Here is a 24,870-nt window from a genome sequence, read left to right on the forward strand (position 1 = left end):
AAAATAATTCATGCTTATATACCAGTTTCAGTTTTGATGTCGCCACTACTGCTGGTCGCACCGGGTGTTGCTTTGGCTTTCTGGAATTTTGAAAACTTGTTAATCCAAGAAGTGTACAATGATAAAAAAATATATGAAATAAACCTTAAAATAGTACAAAGGTTAATCAAAAATCTTCAAATCCTGATGACCATAAAAGTGCGGAAGTTGGAGTACTTCGGCCACATTATGAGAAATACCAAATATAACCTCCTTCACCTCATTATTCAGGGAAGAATCGGTAGAAAACCACCTGACCGAAGAAGAACATTGTGGCTCAACAATTTACGCCAATGTCAATAATACGGGAAGAGTACCCGATCTCTTTTTCGCGCAGCAGCGCATGGTGCAGATAGCTCCAATGGTTGCCAACCTCCGGTAGAAGACGGCACTTCAAGAAGATCTTATAGTAATAGAATAATATATGACCTTTTATGTAATATGAGGGTATGACACATTCGTGTGTATTAAAACAACAACGAAAATGTGTCTTGTTTCTTACATTATACGGTCTATATTGTTATGCGGCCCGCTACCCATGACGCTTACCAACGTTTCCTGTAGTTGCGCATCAGTTTCGCGCAGCTTGCTCTTGAGCGCCGTGATTTCCATCTCCAACGGCTCGATGATAGAGTTGGCCAGTTCGTTCTCCTCATTCTACAGAACACCAAGTTAAAGTTAGATACTATATAAACATACAGCTAAATAAAAAATGTGTGTATACATGTCGTGTGTGTGTATACGTGTGGTGTGCGTGTATACGTGCGGTGTGTGTGTGTGAGTATGTATGTATGAATGAATGAATATACTTTTTATTGTACACCACAAAATTAATACAGAAAAAACAAATACAAAGCAAAAACAAGGTAGGTACAATTTGGCGGCCTTATCGCTACCTAGCGATCTCTACCAGGCAACCAACATGGTGCAAAGGACATAGCTATAGTATTAGACGTAGGAGTGAGTGAGTGCGTGTGTGTGTGTGTGTACGTACCTTCTTGCCGGGTTGCGGGTCGTCTGCGTCGGGCACGAGCTTGCGCGCCAGCGTGCGCACGAACATGCCTGGCGCCATCATGGAGTCCTGCCAACGCCATTTGTTTGCGTCATTCATTGCGTTTCTCCTCATTGCCGATATTCACGCATTATACCAATCAGATAGATTGCTATATTTTCATTTGTAATACAGTGTAAACTCTATATGGCGAAATTGAAGTAACCGGGTGTTTTATTGCGTTATAAAGAGTTATCGTTAAACGGAGGGTAAAAGAAAACGATATAGTTTTACGAATAAGTGGTTAGCAATAAGACGATAGAGTTGATAGTACAGAAAGTAAACAAGTGCGGAATGAGCCTTCTGTATCTGTAAGGTACTATTAGGTATTCTGTGATATTACTATGTTAAGTATATATGCACTATGCCATTTTTACATGTTATGTACTTTACATTTAAACATGGGCACTTAAAAGACAAGTGTTTCCGATAAGGTACACTCTAACTATGTCGACTTTCCCCAAAACATAGAGCACATAACCCATAGAGTAGCTATTGGCCATCATCATTAAATCCTATGTCTCCTTTTCGAGGCAGAGGGCGGACACCATAGAACTAAGATAGTACATGTAGAAGAGCTATTTTAAACAAAGATAAAGCTGAAAACTGAAACCCGACTGCGATCGTCTCAATAAACGCTGAATATGAAATCAGAATTTTCTCCTCTTTCATTTGACATCCCACTTGATACAATAGCAAAAAAAAAAATTTGGAGACCTCTACATTTTTTGATGTAACATCCATTAGGTCAACTTTTTTCGTATAAAATATAGCCTATGTCAACTGGACTTTTACAACGAATCAATTGACCCTCATTCATCAAAATCAGCCCAGTAGTTTAGGTACTACGGTAGAACATACAGAATTTGGATACAAACATACATACATGCATAACCCTTCCTTTTGGCTTTGCCGCAGTCGGGTATAAATCGTGTTTGATGAAGCTGTCCAAATGAATGTACCACTGTTTATAATCGTCATCATCAACAACGGATAGACATCCACTGCATGACGTAGATCTCTTGTAGGGACTTCCACACGCCACGGTTTTGCGCCGCCGCTATCCAGCGGCTCCCTGCAACTTATGATGTCGTCTGTCCACCTAGTGAGCACACCCCCACTTTGGGGGGTTACAAAGCCGCGCTTTCCGGGTCTCTCTACGAGAAATAAGGAGATCCTACGAAAGTCTCTAGAAGAGACCTACATCCAGCACACATTATGGACACCTATTATCCAGTAGAGACAGCAAAAGCTGCTCTAAGGGTTTCGTGCTCCATGTCCACAACGCATCGAATACTCCAAACACGTAAACGCAGCAAGTAGGTAGAAATAAAACGCCTAATTTGAATGTCACATGCAAATGCGCGAGCGGAGTAACGAGGCGATATGCTAATGAGTAGAATATCGATAATGTAAGGCTCGATACACCACGCCATTACTTTTTATACAAAAATAAAATACAAATATTATCCATACTTAATATTATAAATGCGAAAGTGTGTCTGTCTGTCTGCTACCTTTTCACAGCCCAACAGTTTAACCGATTCTGACGAAATTTGGTACAGGGTTAGCTTGTATCCCAGGGACGAACATAGGCTATTTTTATCCCGGAAAATCAAAGAGTTCCCACGGGGTTCCCAAAAACCCATCCGCTTAACCGATTTGTATGAAATTTGGTACCTAGGTAGCTTGCGTCCCTGTAATTGACGTAGGCAACTTTTTATCCCGGAAAATTAAACAGTTCCTACGGAATCCTTAAAAACCTAAATCCACGTGGACAAAGTATATAATCTTCTAGACACATTTGTTTGCTCAATGTTTATGAAAGTATATGAAAAATGAGTTATTTTCATGAAAATTGGCTAGGTACTGGTAAAAATAAAGAAATATGTCTTAGGATTTTTGGAAATCTCCCCCCTCGCCGATTTTCGAAAATTCGACTCGATCGAAGTCCGAAGGAGCACAGAGGTATGTTCAGTCAATCAATTAATTTTTTAAAAGATGACGTGGTAACTTTTATACTGTGTTGTTTACAAGTGGAAACTGAGCCTTAGCTAGTTTTGAACAAACTAAAAATGTTTTGAGTAAAGTGAATTTAGATATGGCAAATTACACAAACGTAAACTTAAAAGGACTAAGCCTTTTGAGCTAGTGTAGTTATAGTGTTAGTGCAGTGTAAAGGACACAAGAAAGAACAAAGTGAAAATTTAGTGCTAGTGCAATTTAATGAACACAAGAACAAAGTGTCTTAAAATAAAAACTAACTAGAAACTAAGATATGTCAATGGACGACTCTTAGATATAAGTACTTTTATAAGTTTAGGTTAACATAATATTACTTATTAGCTTTACTCGTAGGCTAGATTGTAATCCTAGTAAAGTACTGCTGTCAGTACTTTATAATTATTTAAAAAAAATTACATACATATTGCTGTTGCTGTTTGAGCTGCGCGAGCTGCTTTTCCAGCTCGTGGTTGCGCGCCGTCAGCCGACGCAGCTCCTCCGTGCCTGATGACGACACCTCCACTGTTTCTGCGAACCAAGACACACTCGCTATCGTACTACTTGTTCTTATCTTGTGTTTGTGATTGGCTTAGAGTTGGAGCATTTCACAGATCGTCATCATCATCTACCGATAGACATCCAGTGCTGGATAGATCTCTTGCAGAAGCCTCACTTCAACACACCACAGTCTTGCATAGCTCCCATCCAGCGGTTCGATACAACTCTTTTGATATCGTCTCTCTGTCTAGTGGGGCGTCTTCTAACCCTGCGCTTTTTCAGTCAAAGTCAAAATCATTTATTCAAAAGGTGTACTATTGTACACCTTTAGTTTGTCCGATTTGTTAGATTTGAAATATGATATGGTGGTGAATAATTAATTACGTAAACTTAAAACCAAACGTACGAGGGTTCCAAACGCGCCGAAGTCTGAGAAGAGCCCACAATAAACTCAGCCAGGTATTCTTTTGTTTATTATCACCACTTTACAAAATCACTTACACTTATAATAATTATCAATGCTGTTTGGCAACTCATTCCCAAGCTTTTGTATCATTTAAATAATCCTTTACATTGTAATATGATTTTTCAAGGTTGCGAGGTCGCCATTCTAGCACATTCGGATCCCCAAGTCACAGATAGCATGCGGAAAATCCCACGAAAGCCCTTTTCATATTAATTAATTAGATAATTAGTAATTTACTTAAAGTAGCCTGTGAAAAATTGTGAAGGAAAATCTCACAAAGTTTTCTAAGTAAATAAATAAAGTTGGAAAATTACAACAATATTTAATCTCGCTTTACTGTTTCAATTTCCCGCAGGCACGGTTGTCAACCTAAAGACTAAAGGGCCAAAAAGGCTAAAGAGCGCGCGAGCGAGAATACTCGCATCGCTGCGTGTTAGAAAGGGAAAAACACCTAGTTCAAATAGCAATTAGAAACGAATATTTCCGCACTAATGGCTAGCGGAAATTCGAGTTGAATTCCGCACCAACCAAAGAAAATAAGTATTTATTTTGAGTATCATTGTTTTTAAATATGTGAAACATAATGATTTAAGGCTTACTTCGTGGTTTAATGAATGCCTGTCCCATCCAACTAGCAGTTCTATTGAGACCATGACTCGTCCAACTGGCTCAAAATATTGACAAGTCAAAATCATCAAATTAATCATGGTTTGTACCCATTATCTACACTATAATATGTTAAAACTGCTTTAAATAATACCTTGAGGGCCCCAGAAGCAGAATGTGGCGCGAGTAAATGGAAACATGATGTTTAAACAACACAACTTACACTAATACCAACTGATTAAATGTCATGATTCGATAGAAAGAGTTTGAGGAAAATATGAACAGCAATTTATTTAAACCTAATTATTATTTTTATGATAAGCTCATTATGTTATACGGTTATACTTATAATCAACACAATATCAAAACATGACTTAGCTTAGTTTGATTTTGGCTCTGGAAGTTAACATTCAGAAATTTACCGGACTTTGTTGTGGGTTCTTCTCAGACCTGGGCGCGTTTGTAACCCTCATAGCTTTAGTTTTAATTTTATTTCATTTACATCATTTTCTTACAAATCCAACAACTGACAATCAAAAAGCGTAAAATGGTACCTACTTTGAACAAATAAATGATTGAACTGAAATATATTCTTAATACATATTAAAAATTTTGGAATCAGCAGGGATTGAACCTCTAACTATCAAGGCCTTGGTCAAATTAAATTAAAATCATTCATTCAAAATAGGTGCAACTGTACATTCTTTGATTTTTATTTTTTATTTATTAAACTTATAGAAATTATGTGATATTATTCCTGCTATGTTCAGTGCCACAAAAACTACAGTTGGCTTTTAATTGTTGAATAATATAATCATTGATACAACTAGGTATAATATGGATAATTCAAAATCATCATATTAAGCGTGGCACATACTTACTATACACATTATATTACATAACTAGCTGATGCCCGCAGCTTCGCCCGCGTGGATTGGTCAGATCCCCTGCAGCATCAGGATTGAGGAGTTGGACTCCAAATTTCTTATGAAACAATATCGCAAAGTTCCTCTATCGATTAAAAAAGAAATGACGCAAATCGGTTCAGAAATCTCGGAGATTTCTGTGTACATAGGTAGAAAAACACAACTCCCTTTTTGAAAGTCGGTTAAAAAAGTAGCCTATGTTACTCCCTGGTCAATTCTCTACTTGTCTGTGAAAATCCCGTTAAAATCGGTTCAGCCGTTCCCAAGATTAGCCTTTTCAAATAGACAGACAGACAGACAAAAATTTTAAAAACGTGTGATTCGGTTATAGTATCGTTTAAATAACCATATGACCTTAATATGCGGTAGTCATTTCGTAATTACAGACAGACACTCCAATTTTATTTATTAGTATAGATTACATAGTAGTTACATTATATTTCACAAAGCAATTCTTTACCGTTAACAAGTAGTTGTAGACTCTGTATCTCAGACTTCTGGTTCTCGCTCAGGGTCTGAAGCTGTTGCAGCTCCGCGCGGAGCCCCAGTACCTCCGAGTCCAGTTGTTGTTTCTCTAGCATCAAGCAGCGCAGGTCCTCTGCAAATCAATTATGGATAAATTCCCATCAATAGAACCATATTTTATATGCTTGTTAAGCAGTGATAGTCTTGTAGTTAAGATATCACCTAGCCTCTTATTCTGAGGACCCGGGGTTCTGTTCTGGGCATCTGTAAGTTTTGAGACTTATATATGTGGAATTTACTTCGTTTAATAATGTTTTCTTTATGGCAATAACTTTTGAATCTTTTAAAATAATCTTTTCATTTTACACCAAAAAATACTTAGGTAAATAAGTAAACCTACTCCTCGAAAAGAATTTAGGAAACTACTCAGATTAAATTCTTGACAGTAAACCTTTCTCATTCTGATAGGAGATTTATGATTAGTAGTGGGCCAGGGACATAATGATATGATTGTGGTTACATCACAAAATTCAGTTCAGAGAAAATCACATTTAAAAAGCAAAACTTATAACTTTAGGACAATTTGGGGGCCTCATTGCTACCTAGCAATCTACTGAAATGAAAAATGGATGTTACTTTTTGATTTGTTTAATATTGGTTAAAGATTAGTGAACTTACTCACATGTTTGGAAATTAGCATGCACATATTACATTTTTGTTTAAGTTATTGTAATAGGGGCCTATTTATGTATGGATATGATTATGTGATGATGTAAAATATCATTTAAATAGTAATATTGTGTGCAATTACTTAAATCATTGTTAGTTGACAGTTCTGTAGGAAATTTTAGTTATAGAGAAAGTCTTTTAATGAGTTAACTTGAAAATTGCATAATTTTCCCACAATATGTCTGTATTTTGCCCAATACTATAAAGATAAACTGTAATTGTATCGAATATGTTTAATTTAATATCACTAATACATTATGGTGTAGGTATAATGTAAAGTAACTTATCTAAGCAGTTATTTTCATTTTTAGTAAACAGAGTTTATGTTATGACAGCACAACCAGATGATTAAACATCCAATGAGGACACAACACAAAATTGATAAGGAGAATCTTGATCAGTCCATCAGGGCGATACACACCTTCTTTCTGCAAGAAAAGCTCCTTCATCCTAGCTCTTTGCATGTTAAACTCTTCCTCAAGGTCCCGCCTTGCTGGCCCGGCCGCCGCGTCAGCCCCCACAACTTGAAACAGAAACACTTCTCAACTTCCTGCAGACATTACCACAAATCAAGCAGCATCGCAACACACCTTTAGTTCCAGCAGGCTCGCTGGACGTCATCATTTGCTCGTCCATCGCGGCCCAGGTTATTTGTTCACCTAGTTTTATATTCTAAGCATATGTTTATGATTATTATTCATATTATCACTTCCTTGAAAAACAAGTCATTAAAAAATTATGACGGTGATCATGAAAAATGCAAAATTGGTTGACATTTTTGTCATTTTTTGACGTTTTTGTCATCACAATATTGATAACTATAGACAACAAAGAAATCATAAATTGTCTTTACTCTATGTAATAGTAGCGAATGCCGGTTATCGGATCCAGATCGAGTATAGTGCACAAACTTCATTTCTATGTCGTAGACTGTGGGATGAATTTTTGATGACCTCCGGGAAATCCCGCATTCGATTATATATGTATATTTTTATAAAAAGTGGCCTAAGTTTAGTCTAGTGCATAGGTCTAGTGAGAGCCTTCAGCTACGGCTAGTCATTATTAGCGAATTCGTGCTGCCATATTTAGCTTTTCCGTCTGTACGATGCCACGTAGCAACCGATCAGTTGACCTACTTCATTATCTACTAAACCCATCGCCGTCGGCCCACTACTGAGCTCGGGTCTTCTCTCAGAATGAGAAGAGTGTATAACCCGTCCTTGAACACGTTAACTAAAGCGTGAAAGAAACAGCTGCTGACTTGTGTGAACTGTCATTAGTAAAACGACTTGTCATTTGCGTGTTATCCCTCGGACGTCCGAACCGTCCGCCACATTATGTCCGACAGTTTGCACAGTAATTCAGTGTAGAAACCAGATATTTATAACAGTCAGCTATAAGTCGCTGCTGGCAGCCGACTCTGTTAGCCGCGTCCTAATTTGTTTCCTAGGTAACGATTTAACTTTGTTACTTTGGATTGGGATGTAATATATCTCGCTCGAAGGACCAATCTTATTTATACGAAATGTAAAAAAAGGATGATAAATAAATAAAACATCGGGGATTAATAAAATAAACAGTTGTATTTGGTAATCCTTAGATTTGAAATTATAGCGATTTATTACTTACATACATTATTCATAGTGCTATTACATTATTTTACGAAACAATCAATTTCTATTTAGTTAAACGTTTTACTGTTAATCGTTAATTCACAGTTGATAACTTAATTATTAGGACAAATAAATAATTACTTCACTATTTTAAAACAAATTCACTAATAAAATTTTAATTAGGTAGGTAGGTATGTGAAATGCTATAGCGCCATCTTCTAATCAATATACAATAAAGAACAATTCAAGGCACAGACATATCACAGGTTTAACGTGTATTTTATCATTAATTACGTTAATTATATTCTTTACAATTATTTATTTACACATAAACACGCCAACACAGTTTTATATTTTATTTATATAAATGCAAAATATACAGCGTTTTATTTAAATCCGTGCAAACAATCAACGTAACTACTAGATGGCGCTTTTTCACAAACCACTTTTTAGTTCAGCTACTCGACGCTAGATGGCGTTAAAAGCCTTGTTTAGCTTCTCTGAATCGTCTACCAGTAGTATAGTCTTCTAAGCATGGAACTTGAACTATATTGAAATAGATGTGGCCCATGAGGTGCGCGGCGGATGTGTTGGTGGTTTTCAGGCAGTCGAAGAGCATGTCGTCGCATGTACAGTGCGACTTGCTGTAGAGCGAGTTGTTGGTGAGGTTGTAGCGGCGAGAGAAGGCGCGGACCTTGCTGGGGCAGAGGTCGTGCGTGCGGCAACAGCGGTCGAGGGACCGGTCTGCTCCCAGGTCGTGGTAGTCGGCCGCTATGTCACCGGTGCCGCACCATTTTGTACCTGCAAGCAACAGATAAAGGATAAGCGTTGTAGAACTTTTGTACAATCTAGAAGAAAATGAAGAATCAGAAGTTTGCTATTCCACACTTGCCCAACGTGGCAAATTATGGCCCACCGCCTAAACCTTCTCATTCTAAGAGTAGTAAGTACCCCGTACACAGTAGTGAGCCGGCGATGAGTTGATCATGATGAAGGCGTATTGCTGTTACGTAGGGACTAGGGTATACCTACTCACTAGTTATCAACCGGGGATTATACAATACACGCTCGAATCAAACTCATTCAAGCCTCTACTTTATGTTTTTGCAATCGCTACCGACATTATAATTAGGTGGCTTTCATCGCAACAAAACATAGTGGAATAATATTGTGATTGATTGAACAGTTTACGCAAAATAGTAACCTAGCGTCTAAAAAATAGTTACAGTGCGCTAGGTTTATTGTGAAATGAGGAGAACCAGAGTAACCGACATAGCTCAACACAGTTGAAGGCAATGGGTAGGGCACATAGTTCGTAAAGCCAATAGACGTTGGGATCCCAAGGTGAATGGTGACCTCCCGCCAAGAGTAATGGTGGCGCAAGACCATGGCGTTTGGAAGTCCCGATAAGAGACCTATGTCCAGCAGTATAATAATGGTGATTACTTGTTAGGTATATTATAGAAACACGGCATACTGGAAGGGTTAAGTACGTTGAATAGGATCGTCGTGTTACCCGGTATGATGCCCTGTAGCAGAGAGAGCGGACTGCCCCCCAACAGGCCCGCGTGGGCGCCGCCCGCCTGCAGCCGCGCGTGCGCCGCGCCGCGCTCCCGCCACCCCTCGCGCTTGCTGCTCTCACCCTCGCCCGCTTCCACTCCTTCCACCTGTACAACCAAAGCATTGTCACATTAGAGGATGATCTTCACGATAACAAAGTTGAAAGGACGGCCGCTGGGATTATGCTAGCACGCTTTAGAAAAGTTTTAGGGAAGAGTGCGCCACGCTGGCCCAGTACGAATTCACAGAGCTTTGAGAACATTACGGAGAACTCTCAGGCGCGCAGATTTCCTCATATTTTCCTTCACCATTAAAATAAGTGATGTTTCATTGTTTAAGCGTTAAAACGCACATATTTCCGAAATGTTTAGTCGGCTCTTTAGCTAGCCCGCACAGCTAATTTAACTCGTGCGATTTTTTTTCGCAATTCTGTCGTAACACCGGCAATCATAGGTAGGTATAGAGATAGAAGCCCGCACTGAGATTTAAAATTCACGCAGGAAAAAAAAATGTGATTTGATACAAACGCGCGGTACGGTGTTATAAAATAAAATAAAATCGTTGTGCGGGCTACGCCAAACTTACTTGGTTAGATTTTGTGAAGGGAACTGCATTAAATATCTACATAACTATTGCTTTACTTAATCCAAAAGGAAAAGTTTTCTGTAAACTTAATTTTGTAAAAAAAAATACGCAATTAGTAAATTATTTAATTTTGAAATCGCAAAATTAAATAATTTCATTGGACAAGAACAAGAAAATGGTTCAAGGAAAAGCACGATTTCCAATTCCCCGCGGTCTTTGATGTCGGAAGTAGGTACGTGCTTAATTAACACCTACTGCCAAGCTTGGCAACTTCTTGGCAAGCTCTTGGCAAGCGTCCATCGCGGACCTTTTTATGTTAACAACTTATTTTCATTAAAAAGCTGACAACTTGAAACCTATTGAAATTCTCTAACACGCTTTGTAATTCATAAGCTTTAGAATTTCTTAAGTAGGTATCTGTTTAAGAATCGAGATTTTTAGTAATTTAAGCGTAACCTAATTAAACTTTACTTGAAAGTGGAGTAACTAGGTACCCTAGCGACATAGTGGTACCCGCGAGATGCGAATAGAAACAAAGGAGGGCAGCAAAGATGTATGGAGGACTAGCAAGTAGAGTAGCAGCTACTTATGTAAAAGGGTGGCACAAGCACTGGCTAGAGCTGTAGCATGCCTTTGCCGCGAGGCACTCAGAGTTGAAAGAGTTTTTGTGATGCAAATGACTTAAATACTTACTTTCTAAAATATTGTGGACTCTGAAATAAAGGCTATTTTTATGTTGTATACAAGCAGGCGTTACTTTGCGGAAGTCCATGATATTGTACCTATAAGGAACCAAAAGCTTAATTTGCTATAAGCGGCTTAAAAAAAGCCTATTTTATTTTATTTAGTTAAATAACCAGCCTTAGCCGTGATGGCCTAGTAGTTAAACGTTCGGCTCCTACTCAGGATATCGGGGGTAAGTAAGTTCCGGGCACGGCCAGGTATTTTCAGTCGATTAATCAGATACTAATGTATTTTTTCGCGATATCTAATGATGTCGTGAAAAAATTATCACGTCATCTTTTGAATATCTGATGGATTACACATCTTCTCTCCGCTCTGCGTAGACCGTGAATAACACGCGAACCAAGTCGCGGGCATCAGCTAGTTAAAATTAAGAGTACTTACTTACATTTTTAACGATAAAGAAAGCTTGGAAAAGCTCAGTCATTTAAAAGATAAATGATACCGGAAATTATAAATTTGAATTTCGAACAGTCGGATCTGCTACAAGTTCAAGCCAATTCTCCGATTACAGCTTATCTAGTTTCCCGATCTAACATTATCTACGAGGTTTGATCCGACGACTTTATGACGCTATCGGAATAGCATCAGTATATTATTCAGACTGAAATAAGCTTTTATTCAAAATATGGTCTCATGTAATTAGAAAAGGTAGCTTTGAGTTTTATTGTAGGTAAAGTACGCGAGAGGTCGATATGGCGATCGGGGTATGAGACAGGGGGACGCCCCGCACATCCGCACATCACCCACGCTATCCCGCACCGGGTTATCGCGGTGGCTGTGCCGGTGTGTGCGGGGCAATCGCACCCCGATTGCCATGTCGACCTGACGCGTACTATGGCCTATAGGTAAGTTTAAATTTCAATTTAAAAAACCGGCCAAGTGCGAGTGGGACTCGCACATGAAGGGTTCCGTACAAGAACTTTTTTACTTTAATTTTTAGGGTTCCGTACCTCAAAAGGAAAAACGGAACCCTTATAGGACCAGACGCAGTGCGCGAGTAAGACTCGCACTTTGCCGGTTTTTTTTGTTTAATTTCATAGTGGCTATTTTGTTTTGTTTTGTTTTGTTTATTAAGCACACAATACAGATAATGACAATAATAATACAATATTACAATAAAGCCATGAAAAAAAAAACTAGCCACTCTCCAAAAAAAAGTGTGTACATATGCAGTCAATAACATAATGGACGTGTCGCTTAGAACAGCTATACACAAAAAACTAAAATTTTAGAAAACTAGAAAACAGAACTAAACAATACCAAAAATCGAAAATAAATTAATTGTATCGTAACATTTAAACTTAAGTAAATAACTTAACCTAAAAACTAAGACATTAGTAGAACTATTGAGATATTATTATATATTATTTTGAAATTTTGAAATTTATAGCGTCACCTATTTTTAAATGTCACATAGAAATAGTTTTCACAATGTCCTATACACCGTCGTCGCTTACGTGTTTCTGCTAAGAAACGACTCGTTCATTCTTTTCATTTTATTGCATTTCATTATAAGTATCTGTTTCTATTAAATGTGCAGTCTCTGACAGTGGACGGCGCGCCCTTGGCCCTATTTTTTTCTAATATGAACACAGAACACCTCCTAATGTTCTGTGAATATGTTCTTAGCGGCGTTCTATGAGAATCAACACTCGAGTACAAACATACACACACTTTTACGAGTCGCGAATTCCTAGTCGCGTCATAATCATCATCGACCCATCGCCGGCTCACTACTGAGCACGGATCTCCTCCCAGAATAAGAAGGTATTCGCCACAGTACAACCACGCTGACCAAGTGTGGATTGGCAGACTTCACACACCTTTGAGAACATCATGGATAATTCTCAGGTATGCAGGTTTCCTCAAGAGGTTTTCCTTCGCCGTTGAAGCAGTGATATTTTATTTCTTAAAACGCACATAACTTGGAAAAGTTAGTGGTGCGTGCCCGGGATCGAACCCCCAACCTCTGATTAGGAGGCGAATGATCTAACCACGCATCACGCCCAAAAAGTGGAAGAATGCGATAGTGACACTAATATTTAAAAAAGGAGATAAAACTAATTTAGCAAATTATAGACCTATATCCATTCTACTGCACATATACAAAACATTTACGAAGGTGTTGACTAACAGACTTACTAATAAGCTCGATCATGCACAGCCAGTGGAACAGGCTGGATTCCGAAGCAAATTTTCTACTATAGACCACATATTTGCAGTAAGACAACTAATAGAAAAGAGTGTGGAATACAATCAAGATCTGTGCTTAGCGTTTGTGGACTTTGAAAAAGCATTTGACTCCGTTGAGCACTGGGCAATATTTCACTCACTAAAAAGATGTTTGGTTGACAACAGATATGTGGAAGTGCTAAGGGAAATATACAGGGGTGCCACAATTCAAGTGAGGCTTCATGAACTCTCTGAGCTAATCAGCATTCAACGAGGAATTCGACAGGGTGACACTATATCCCCAAAATTGTTTACTGCCGCTTTAGAAGACGTTTTTAAATTAATTGACTGGTCTGAAAACGGAGTGAACATTAATGGAAAAATGCTATCACATCTTCGTTTCGCTGATGACATCGTACTCTTCGCCAAACAACCGGAAGAACTGCGCACAATGCTCGAACAGCTACAAAATGCTTCTGCTGCTATTGGACTAAGAATGAATATAGGAAAAACAAAATTCATGTGTCGGAACACAGATATAGACCATATATCTATCCAAGGTCAGCAGATTGACAAGGTAAACGAGTACGTTTACTTGGGTCAAGTAGTGACCCTAGATAAGCAAAGCCAAATGAGAGAGGTGGAACGCCGAATCCAACTCGGGTGGGCTGCCTTCAGCAAACTATCCGACGTCCTAAAGAATAAGAAGATCCCCATCTATCTCAAGCGGCGTATGTTCGAGCAATGTGTGCTGCCAGTAATGACCTACGGTTCGGAAACGTGGACACTGACAAAACAAATAACATCCAAATTGCAAGTGGCACAGCGAGCAATGGAGCGGGCCATGCTGGGTATATCGCTCATTGACCGTGTGCCAAACGCCACTATCAGGAAAAGAACGAGACTAACTGATATTGTTTTGAAAGTGTCCAGGTTGAAATGGAGATGGGCAGGGCATGTGTGTAGGACTACAGACGAGCGATGGACTCGTTTGCTGCTGGAATGGAGGCCACGCACCGGAAGGAGGAACGTTGGAAGACAGCCCTCCCGTTGGTCAGACGACATTACCAAGCTGGCGGGAAAGACTTGGAGGAGGCTCGCACAACACCGAGAGGAATGGCGTGCACGTGAGGAGGCCTATGTCCAACAATGGATTAACAAAGGCTAAGAAAGAAGAAGAAGAAGATCTAACCACTAGGCCATGACAACGTTCTGCATGATAAGTATGAATCAAATATTATGTAGCCGAAAGCGGTGACAAGCTTGTTCTAACTTTTCGAAGTTATGTGTATTTTAAGTGTCCTGCTTTAATGGTGAAGGAAAACATCGTGAGGAAACCTGCATGCTTGGGAGTTCTTCGTAATGTTCTCCGAGTCCGACTCTTTAGACTCTATTGCTGCATCGTGTAATGAATATACTTAATATGAAACTAGGTCTGTATACTATTATTATATCGTCCATATGTGTGTTAATTATTACAGCAATTTAATCTATTTAAATCTAAATAAACAAAGAACAGCAATTAAACGAGGCCACTTCAAATAAATATAAAGTTTTAGCAAAAATAAAACGAACAACATAATTATTATCTGAATTGCTAATTGGACTCAAATAATTATAACATCGAAATAAACACACGAAGCTATTATATGCCTAGTAGGTAAGTAAATCAACATGTTTTCTTAGTTTCTACAAAATGAAGATGGGAAAATTAAGTAGGTACTTACATACATGAGAAATTCATTACTAAATAAATCATTAGCGTGATAAATAATGCGTATTTAACAATTAGTAATAAAATGTATGGATATCAAATATTTACCTAGCTCATTACAGCTCTAAACGACTAGAAGTTACTCGTATGTACCGAAGATTCATTGCTTTGAACTTAAGGTTAACTTTACATTTAAGTAAGTTGTTTACATCGTTACGTACCCACTTACATAAAAACATAAGTAACATGTTTTGTTATGCAAAATTGATAAAATATTTTCTTATATGAGTACAAGAGATAGTATTTACCGAAATAGAAACTAGATTTTTAGTATTTAAACGAAAACTATACCTGATGAGGTAAGGGTGATTATATTATGTTGGCATTGCCCCATGAGCCTGATCTTCAGCGTGAAGCTGATGCCAAGCGGTCTGTTGATTCTGCTCAACTGTTGAATTAGAACGACTGTGTTTCCCTCACCGCATTAGAGATGCCTGGTGAGGTTTGAGGTTAGGGATATCACCTGTTGAGATTGCCCCATAAGCCTGACCATCTGCGGGAAGCTGACGCCCAGCGACCTGTGGGTCTTGCTCAACTGCCAGATGAGACGGCCTCTGCCTTTCTTATCGCGTTAGTGTTGCCTGATGAGGATGGGGATATTACCTGTTGACATTGCCCCATGAGCCTGATCATCTGCGGGAAGCTGACGCCCAGCGGCCTGTTGATCCTGCTCAACTGCCGGAGGAGACGGCCTGTGTCTTCCTCATCACTGGAAAAAATGAAAACATTTTAAACTATTTATGATGTAGGTATTTAGGTATGTTAGGAAAAAATAGCACCTAAGTATCTGTTGCTGGTATTTAAGACACCATTAATATTATTTCTCAACTGGACGGATATTTAAGATAGGTAGTTATGTTTACAAATAGGTGGTACCACGTCGAAACGTCTATTTCCCGTAAGTTGAAATTAAGTACCTACCTACCTAACACTTAACAGGTAATTTTCCGTTAGCTGATAGGTAAAGGTACCTAATTATATTTGGAGGATATCCTTTTCTGTATATTATAATAAATAGCGACCCGCCCCGGCTTCGCACGGGTGCAATTTATTTTATTTTATTGTGAAATGATTCTGCACGCGTTAGAAAACAACGAGAGTCGGGAGTGTCTGTCAGAAATCTCCATCTCCATGCCACATGCATGCCACCCATGAAGGCAGCAGAGCTTCTGAGATGGCCTCTACATGTGCTCTATGGCTCATGGTGCATTAATCCCATATCTATCTAAACTTATAATAAAACTAGATGACTTCGACCGCATGGATTTAGGTTTTTTTTTTAAATCCCGTGGGAACTCTTTGCTTTTCCGGGATAAAAAGTTGCCTATGTCAATTTCCGGGACGCAAACTACCTCTGTACCAAATTACATAAAAATCGGATAAACGGATAAGCCTTTAAGAATCCTGAGAGAACTTTTTGATTTTCCGGGATAAAAAGTAGCATATGTCCGTCCCCGGGATGTAAGCTAACCAGCTGTACCAAATTTCATCAAAATCGGTTAAACTGTTGGGCCGTGAAAAGGTAACAGACAGACAGATAGACACACTTTCGCTGTTTGTATAATATATGTTGTATAGAATCAAAAGCTTAATTTGCTATAATATAATCCGCTATAAAAAATTTATCTGTTTTCTATTTTTGTCTGTTGTATTAAAATAACAGTAAGTATGTAGGTATCAGATAAATATGTAGTAGTTTGGTAGTAGGTACCCACTAGGGCAAAAGCCTTCGTAGGTAACTAATGAGAATTTATTTTTAGCTTTTGCATAAAGCGCTTGGCGGAGACCTCAGCGACAAACAAAAGTATAAAATAGGTCAAAAAGTTAGCTAAAATTGGATGTCGCGTATACACCGTAAACTGTGTCGTAGTACCTAAGTATAGTCTTGGTATAGTACGCGACAGGTTGAAATGGCAATCGGGGAGGGAACACCATATAAGTAGGTATTTTGTATTCAATCAAGTCATTCGGTTCCACAAAGAATACAAATTACCGATTTAATATTGCAACTAGATAGGCAGGCAGGTATGGTTTGGCTTACTGTCATTAAACTTAACCATGACCTGAGATAATGACCAGTGCTTATTATTAAAATCAATATCGATATCACTACTCATAAATACGAAAGTATGTTTGTGTATAATTGGTTCGCAACAGTGCAGCGGTGAGAGAGGGACATAGACTTCCTTTTTATCCCGGAAAATCAAACAGCGCTCACGGTTTTTTGAAAACCAATGTAATTTTCAAAGTTCATCTTCATAGAATTACTTAGGTATACATATATATTTATGTTAATAATTTTTTCTGTATATACCTATATTATGTTGGGTGCAATAAAGTTTTCAAAATAAATAAATAAAACCCGAAAATCAAAGAGTTCTTCTTGGATTTTCCGGGACGAAAAATAGCTTTTAACTTTCCACAGGGTGCACGCTCTGTACTTTTAGTCAAAATCCATTAAACCGATGGGTCGTGAAAAACTAGCAGACAGACTGGCACACTTTCGCATTTATAATTTAAGTGTTTTTAGGGTTCCGTGCCCCATGGGTAAAAACGGAGCCCTAACAATGTCACTCTGCTGTCTGTCTGTCTGTCCGCGTGTCACAGGTCTCTAGCTCGTAAACGAAATGAGTTACAGACCTGAAATTTTGATATTTAATGTAGAACGTTAACCTAAAACCACTTATTGAATGAGAAATTAAATTAAATTATTTTTTAGATTTTCAGGGGGGCTCCCATACATGAAAAAGGCGCTGGAAAAAAAATCCGCCCGACTCACACTTACCCGGTTTATTATATTCGTTTGCATGGATAATGCACATGAGTAGATACGGATGATGCACGCGGACGTCGCGAAGTCGCGGGCATCAGCTAGTAATATAATAATTGATTTAACCTTTGACTGCTGTCCATAGTTACTCGTAATAATAAAACATTATCCAGTTTGGCCTAGAGCCGCGTCGGAGCGTTGGCCCCAAGGTTGGCCCAAATAGAGATATTACATAACCCAGCGACCTCGATCTACTCTTCACTTCACTTTCACAGCATCCTCATCTCCAAACTGGTTCTCGCATTTCCCGTAATACCAGATCAACTTATAATATATCAGTCGTTACTTTCCCATCGAAATCTTCACACGAATTTAATGATTATAATTGTTTCCTTTTACATGATTGCAGAAAAAAAAAGTGTTAAGGTCATATTTACAATAAAATTTTATGCGAGTTTCTTTCCACTATGATTTCTAAATGCTTGAACAGATTTGATAGGTATCGTTAAAATTCTTAAATCATCCCTGAATATTTTTTTTTAATTCATTAGATATGGCAGTCGTATTCAAATGCATCATTTTCAATGTGAAAATTGTTGATTTTTAGTTCGTTTTTTGGTAGGGCAGACGCGTTTATAATTTTTTTAATTAAGTAGGACTTGTTGTGAACTTTAAAGTTGCACCTAAACTATTTGTGGCGCATTAAATATAATATTAGAAATGATAAAGCCTTGGACTGATTCTATAAAAGTTAAGTATTTGTATGTAGCAGTGGTTTATGTTTCTGGAAAAGAGTTCAACGGGATCGGAGATGCAGACAAGGTTTAATATTAATTATTAAGTAAGTCAGGACAATTTTTAGGGTTCCGTACCTCAAAAGGAAAAACGAAAGTCTTATAGGGCACTTTGCTGTCTGTCTGTCCATCTGTCGAGTTTGTCAAGAAAACTTATACTTACTTCCCGTTGACCTAGAATCATTAAATTCGGCAGGTAGGTAGTCTTATAACACAAGTAAAGGATAAATCCGAAAAACGCGAATTTGTGGTTACATCGGAAAAAAATATTAAAATGTGTTCATGAACAATTAATAATATTAATTAATTAGTATTTCCAATTTTCAAAGTAAGATAACTACTTATACCAAGTGGGGTATCATATGAAAGGTATTTACCGATACATTCTAAAACAGATATTTATTTATTTTTATGCATAATAGTTTTTGATTTATCGATCAAAATGTCGGAAAAATACCCGAGTACGGAACCCTTGGTGCGCGAGTCTGATTCGCACTTGACCGGTATTTTCAACGTTGATTTGTTGAGGACTGTATGTCGGCTAGACTAGTTAGTGTATCGGAAGCGGCATGTCTAGTCACGCGATATGGCGCACTCTACCGTCCAGTGTGCTCGCCTCGCGGTCTAGTCAGCTGTGACGAACTTCCGACTTTACATTCCGAGATCGCTTCAATTCCTCATGGTGAAGTGCCAGTTTTCAGTCGTTTTTTCTGGTAAAAAAAAAGATTCCGACGAACCTCCTCCTTTTTTTGAAGTCGGTTAAAAATACCCAAAAATTCAAATTTTATTTAGGTAACTATTTCATGTAGGAGTGGTACATGAAATAGTTACCTAAATAAAATTGGGTTTTGTAGCTACTACGATATTAGATTGTCCTTACGGTGCAGGGCACGGGTCTGCCCGCGAAATTCGAATGTAATTACTAGCGTCATATAAAATTCCATTAAAAAAAAGTACTAGTGTCTCCTAGGTAGCTCTCTTCTAAAATCAATGAGTGTCTCTTAAGCTACGTCTGCTTCGATTATAGAGGTATAATCAATGTAGATTGTAGGTACGTCTGGAACCCTACCAACAATAGTTCGGAAAAAAGTTCTAACTGAAAAGAGCTGCCAAGAAACTCAGCGTTGCTTTTTACCCGACTACAGCAACGCCAAAAGGAAGGGTTATGATTTTAGCAGTCTGTGTATGTAACATGTATGTAGGTTTGTGTTTATGTGTGTATAGTATGTAGTTCCTAACCTACTGAGCCGATTTTGATGAATGAGATGTCAATCGATTCGTTATTATAGTCCGGGTGACATATCGACTTGACAAAATCGACTTGATGGATGTTATATCCAAGAAAGTGGGGGTTTCCAAATATTTTTTTTTGCTATTGTATCGAATGGGATATCAAATGAAAGAGGAAAAAAATGCGAGTACATAAATATAAATAATAGTACAATGTTAAAATACACCGAGCGACAGAAAAACAATTTCATTGTATTTGTCGCTAGCTATCGGCAGTTCGCGGTTAGTGCTGTTTAAATTTTTTCAAGTTATAAAAATCCTGTCACTATTCACAAGTTCTATAGAAAAAAATTGTATAGAATTCATGTCACAAATTGTATAGAAATTTATTAATTTTCCGACCTTAGTTGGATAATATTATGTCTAAGCTAATCGGTTGTTTGAACTTCAAAGTTTTCAGGCTGTCAGCCTCGTCTGATCCTTAACGAGGATCGAGGCACGCGGTGGCATGACTGTAACTTTGTTGTGTAATTAGTTGCCGCAAATTGATGCCGTGAGTTTGGTAGCTACCACCACGCTACCACGATATTATATTGTCCTTAAGGTACAGGGCACGGGTCTGCCCGCGAAATTCAAATTTAATTTGGTTTTTCGCAATTAATTAATACGACAAAGGAGGCTTATGGCATTCTAATAGCGCCAATGGCAGTATTATCTCCACAGGTTTATATAAAAATCTTTACTTGAAAGTGTTCAGTTTCAGAAATTAGTCAAAATAATGAGTTAGACGTGAGTCACTCACAAACTAGTCGCGGACAGACCCGTGCCTTGCACCTTAAAATTCGCAATAGATAGAGATTGCAATCTGCGGCTCGATTGCGGTAGAGTGACAGCTACAAAGTTGATTGTAGCTGTCATTCTACCAAACAAAGATCTCTGATTGGTTGTTGCTCGCTTACTATTGGCTACAACGTATTGTTGCAACAAGAATACCATAAATTCAGCCAATTACAACGATTGCGATTGATGCAGTTTTTCCGCAAACGACTGCCAGGACTACTTTTTACCATCGAATAAATCAATTCACGATGTTTAATTGAAGTTATATCGTTTAACTCGTAACGTGTATAAATGAATGAATGCAACAGGATGTGTAAACTCCACAGAGTTCTTATTTCAAAATAAAGTGAAATTGTATCATCTTACAGTAGGTATTGACAACAATAATTTTATTGGAGAGTGGAGACATGTGAAACCCAGGGCAGCCGGGTGTGAATTACCTATTATAAATTCTACACCGGCGGAGAAATGTGGTTCAGTAGGTTAGTGACAATGCAAACAAACATGTTGTTATACGTCTACTGTCGTGGTACCTACCTAGCAAGTTGTGTGACGTTCCTTTACCTGGTCTTAGCTTAGACTTGTACGACTTATAGCACTATAGAAACAAGTTAGTAAGCAACTTTATGCTGATTGGAGTACTATACGATTTACCTACCTTCATTTACTATTAAATTTACTATTAAATTTAATTATTAAACTATTAAATTTAATTATTTTTATACGATTGTCCAAAAAAGGAGTGTATGTTTTTCAGTAGGTACTTTTTTATCTGTTTGGTTTTCAGGGTTCATGTACCTACTATGTGAGTTTCTTTATTTAACCATAACAGTTTGTACAGTTTTATTATTTTTTACACGATCGCCCAAATAAAGGAGAAATGTAGAGTTGATGTATGTAGGTACTAGGTATGTATGTATATACTATGTGTTTCGGTATTCCACCATAATTTCTAAACGGCTGAACAGAGGTTGAAATCTATAGAGCGCACTTTGATTTTGCTTAGTGTTAAGTTTCAGTTTTTAAACGAGACAGATTTATGAAAGTGGTATAACGCTGTCAAAGTGCGCTCTAAGATACTGGGGGTATCGGCACAGCGCCTATCTAATTCTAGTAAATAACTTTTTTTAAATATATAATATTTTTGAAATTATCAAATAAATCCTATTGGATAGAATCAGGCGTTACTTTGCGGAAGTTCATGTTTAGCAAGAAACAGTTAAAAATTATTTTGCTATAATCCGCCAACAGTCTGTCTGTTGGCGGATTATAGCAAAATAATTTTTAACTGTTTCTTGCTAAATAAATCCTAGTTGAATTTCACCATTATTTACAGAATTTAAAAACTTATGTAACAAAGTTTTGATCAATAAATATCATTTCATTACTAGTACCTACTTACTTACTTACCTACTTTAGTGAGTTTTATTATGAATACTAGTTACATATTATTCAGATTAGTCTGAGACCACACAGTAGGTATGAAAGTTTTTGCGATATGTGTAGCTATAATACAAATGTTATGTAACACCATACGTTGTCGCGAGTAAAAGCGTCCGTGAAGGGGCTTCAATGAAATTTGAATGACCTGCCGGTTTACATCCTGTTTACATCAACTGTTTCGAAATAGAATCTCTTGATGCTCTCAGTTCGAAAAATCTCTGCGGAAGGTAGTATGTACTATTCTAATTTCTACCTCAATGTGTCCTAGAAACTCTGGCGTGTGCTATAAAGCACAGGTCACTTAAATTTCAATCTTGCCCCGAAGTAGCGAATCTAAACTTATTATAAACGGATATTTTCCTTTGCCTGCAAAATTTCATAATTCTAGGTCAACAAGAAGTACCCCATAGGTCTTCTTGACAGACACGACAGACAGACGGACAGCCAGGCATCAAAGTGATCCTACTTAGGGGACCCTTTTTTCCTCTCAAGGTCCGGACCCCTTAAAAGAAAGAGAGTGAAGCGATTGATGGATCTAGCTTGTAAATACCTATAGATATTTTGTTTGGTCAACCTTGTTTGTGATGACATTTTCTATGCGCAGGCGCACATCGCGGCACGACACTGTTAGAAAGTCGTGGTACCTATAGGTATAATGTAGTTTGTTTGGCCCTTCTATTCAGATAGTAGGTAAGTAGCTAAGATCCGTCACTCGCTTTGTCATGCCTAATCACTGAAATACTTGTGCTACTTTTACTGCAAAGGTGAATCCACACCTGCGCACGCGTACGAACCGTGCAAACAACGCGTATCGAACACCTATATTCGCGTCACTGTCTCTGTGTGCTCGTGCATGTCGCGAACGAATGACGTACCATGTTTAGGTATACTCACTTCTAACCCCGAGATCTATACAGCGAAATTTGACTTTTGAAACGCAAGGGCATTATATCCCTGGTACTTGGATGAATTCATCTAAGCCCTTGCATAAACCTGTCTGTCTGTAAGTCTGAGTAAAGCCAAAGTGCGCTCCATAGATCACAGCCTAAAACTCACGAACACGTGCACAACGTGCAGATTTTTATCGCACGCGAACCGCTCACAAAGTGCAAACCCGAACCTGAAGGGTGCTACTTCGGATACGGAACCCTAAAAAATTAAAATTCAATGAACAAGCACATCGAGTAGGGTCATTAATATTATGGTCCAGCGCGTTGGGCCGCTATCCGCCATCCTTGAGCTAGATACGTTGTGTTGCAACTGCCGTCTGACACCGCGCATCATAAGACCTGCGTCGCCGCCGGTAAAGTTTTGCAAGGCAAGTCTCATGATCATTTCAACGAAGAATCTACATAAAACTGCAATTTATACGTATGAACGACAATTTAACTACAATAATAACGCATAAGAGTACGTACCTACAGAATACAAAGACAATAAATACTTACAAAAATCTTTCAATCTATTTCTACTTTTATAAAAAAAAATAGAACCTTAAACATATACGAAATGCAACAAATGCAAGCAAACAGTAACTAATTTTCGATTTACAGCTGTGATATTTTTTCTTTAAAATGTTTTATGGAAGCAGGCAGGTTATGCGGAATTGCGGAAAAGCTTTGTCCGCGTGATACCTAATAATAATCTTTGACATAAATCACGAACGAACCGGACGGACATGGCGAAACTTTATAGACTCCTTGTTCACTGTGGAACCCTAAAAACGTGTAACAAGCGTGTACAACGTCTTATCGTTTTAACGCAATAAAGTGATTGCCTGCTGACCTCCGCATAAAACTCCAGCATTGTGATTTGTGCCTGACTCAGAGTTACTCACAAGATAAATAGCAACCTCCGGCTACTCAGTTCCTAGATACATGCCTACTGTTATACATATTAGGTATATTTATGTCTTGGAACTACCCAGTAAATTATGTATACAGTATGTCTACTTCCTTTATAATATGTGGTCATAGTTTTTATTATACTAATACTGTGCAAAATATATGTCGTAGTGTAAAACCCCATATTTTTCCAGTTAGACCCTTTCATTAGGTACCCTTTAATATTTAGGGTTCCGTGCCCGAGAGGTGCCAACGACCCTATTACTAAGCCTCCACTGTCCGTTCGTCAGCGGGATGTATCTCATGGACCGTTTTAGGAGATGAAATTTTCACAGAGTGTGCTTCCGCTATAACGACAAAGTAATAATAAAAAATCAAGATCGCGAATTTCAAAATGACCGCCATGTAAAAAAAATGATAGTGCTATATCTTGTACCACTCGAATACCACTACCCGAAGAGATAATAGGGATGATCATCATATGCATCATCTCAAGATTCTCAACACATCACCGGCCTACTTTGCCTACCCGGGTTCTATCTCTACCCTACCATACCTTTACTTGCCCATACCACAGAGTAAGGATATGATATTACATACAGAGGTTCGACGAAGCCGTCTGGATAGAGCAATATTAATATGCCGTAAGTGCGGGGCGAAGGAGCGACCAGAACTGGCCTACGTAGTTAGGGTTCTATGTTGAAGGGTTGTCGT

At 38.2% G+C, this 24,870-nt stretch overlaps 2 protein-coding genes and 1 long non-coding RNA gene across 5 annotated transcripts in view; 1 reads left to right on the forward strand and 2 right to left on the reverse strand.

The window, feature by feature from the left end:
• Positions 1-7,559, reverse strand: part of LOC123872846 (rab GTPase-binding effector protein 1) — a 20,680-nt gene extending 13,121 nt beyond the window's left edge. For 2 of the 3 annotated variants that reach the window (XM_045917429.1, XM_045917428.1), the window contains exons 1-7: positions 7,375-7,559; positions 7,206-7,307; positions 6,051-6,188; positions 3,516-3,622; positions 1,034-1,120; positions 589-696; positions 23-80 (exon numbers count right to left, since the gene is read on the reverse strand). In XM_045917429.1, coding sequence (XP_045773385.1) covers positions 23-80; positions 589-696; positions 1,034-1,120; positions 3,516-3,622; positions 6,051-6,188; positions 7,206-7,307; positions 7,375-7,420 — 646 coding nt within the window. In that variant the 5' untranslated portion in view covers positions 7,421-7,559. The remainder of the gene's footprint in view (positions 1-22; positions 81-588; positions 697-1,033; positions 1,121-3,515; positions 3,623-6,050; positions 6,189-7,205; positions 7,308-7,374) is intronic. The other variant, XM_045917430.1, reaches the window with a different exon arrangement.
• Positions 1-21,789, forward strand: part of LOC123872860 — a 24,448-nt gene extending 2,659 nt beyond the window's left edge. Inside the window, exons 2-3 of the long non-coding RNA XR_006797556.1 lie at positions 9,823-9,835; positions 21,778-21,789. This is a non-coding gene — a long non-coding RNA (uncharacterized LOC123872860). The remainder of the gene's footprint in view (positions 1-9,822; positions 9,836-21,777) is intronic.
• Positions 8,348-24,870, reverse strand: part of LOC123872854 — a 32,655-nt gene continuing 16,132 nt past the window's right edge. The window contains exons 2-4 of the mRNA XM_045917443.1: positions 15,839-15,944; positions 9,914-10,064; positions 8,348-9,198 (exon numbers count right to left, since the gene is read on the reverse strand). Of these exons, the coding sequence (XP_045773399.1) occupies positions 8,876-9,198; positions 9,914-10,064; positions 15,839-15,944 (580 nt within the window). The 3' untranslated portion in view covers positions 8,348-8,875. The remainder of the gene's footprint in view (positions 9,199-9,913; positions 10,065-15,838; positions 15,945-24,870) is intronic.

The sequence above is a fragment of the Maniola jurtina genome, chromosome 15 (assembly GCF_905333055.1).
Source record: "Maniola jurtina chromosome 15, ilManJurt1.1, whole genome shotgun sequence".
Lineage (NCBI taxonomy): Eukaryota > Metazoa > Arthropoda > Insecta > Lepidoptera > Nymphalidae > Maniola > Maniola jurtina.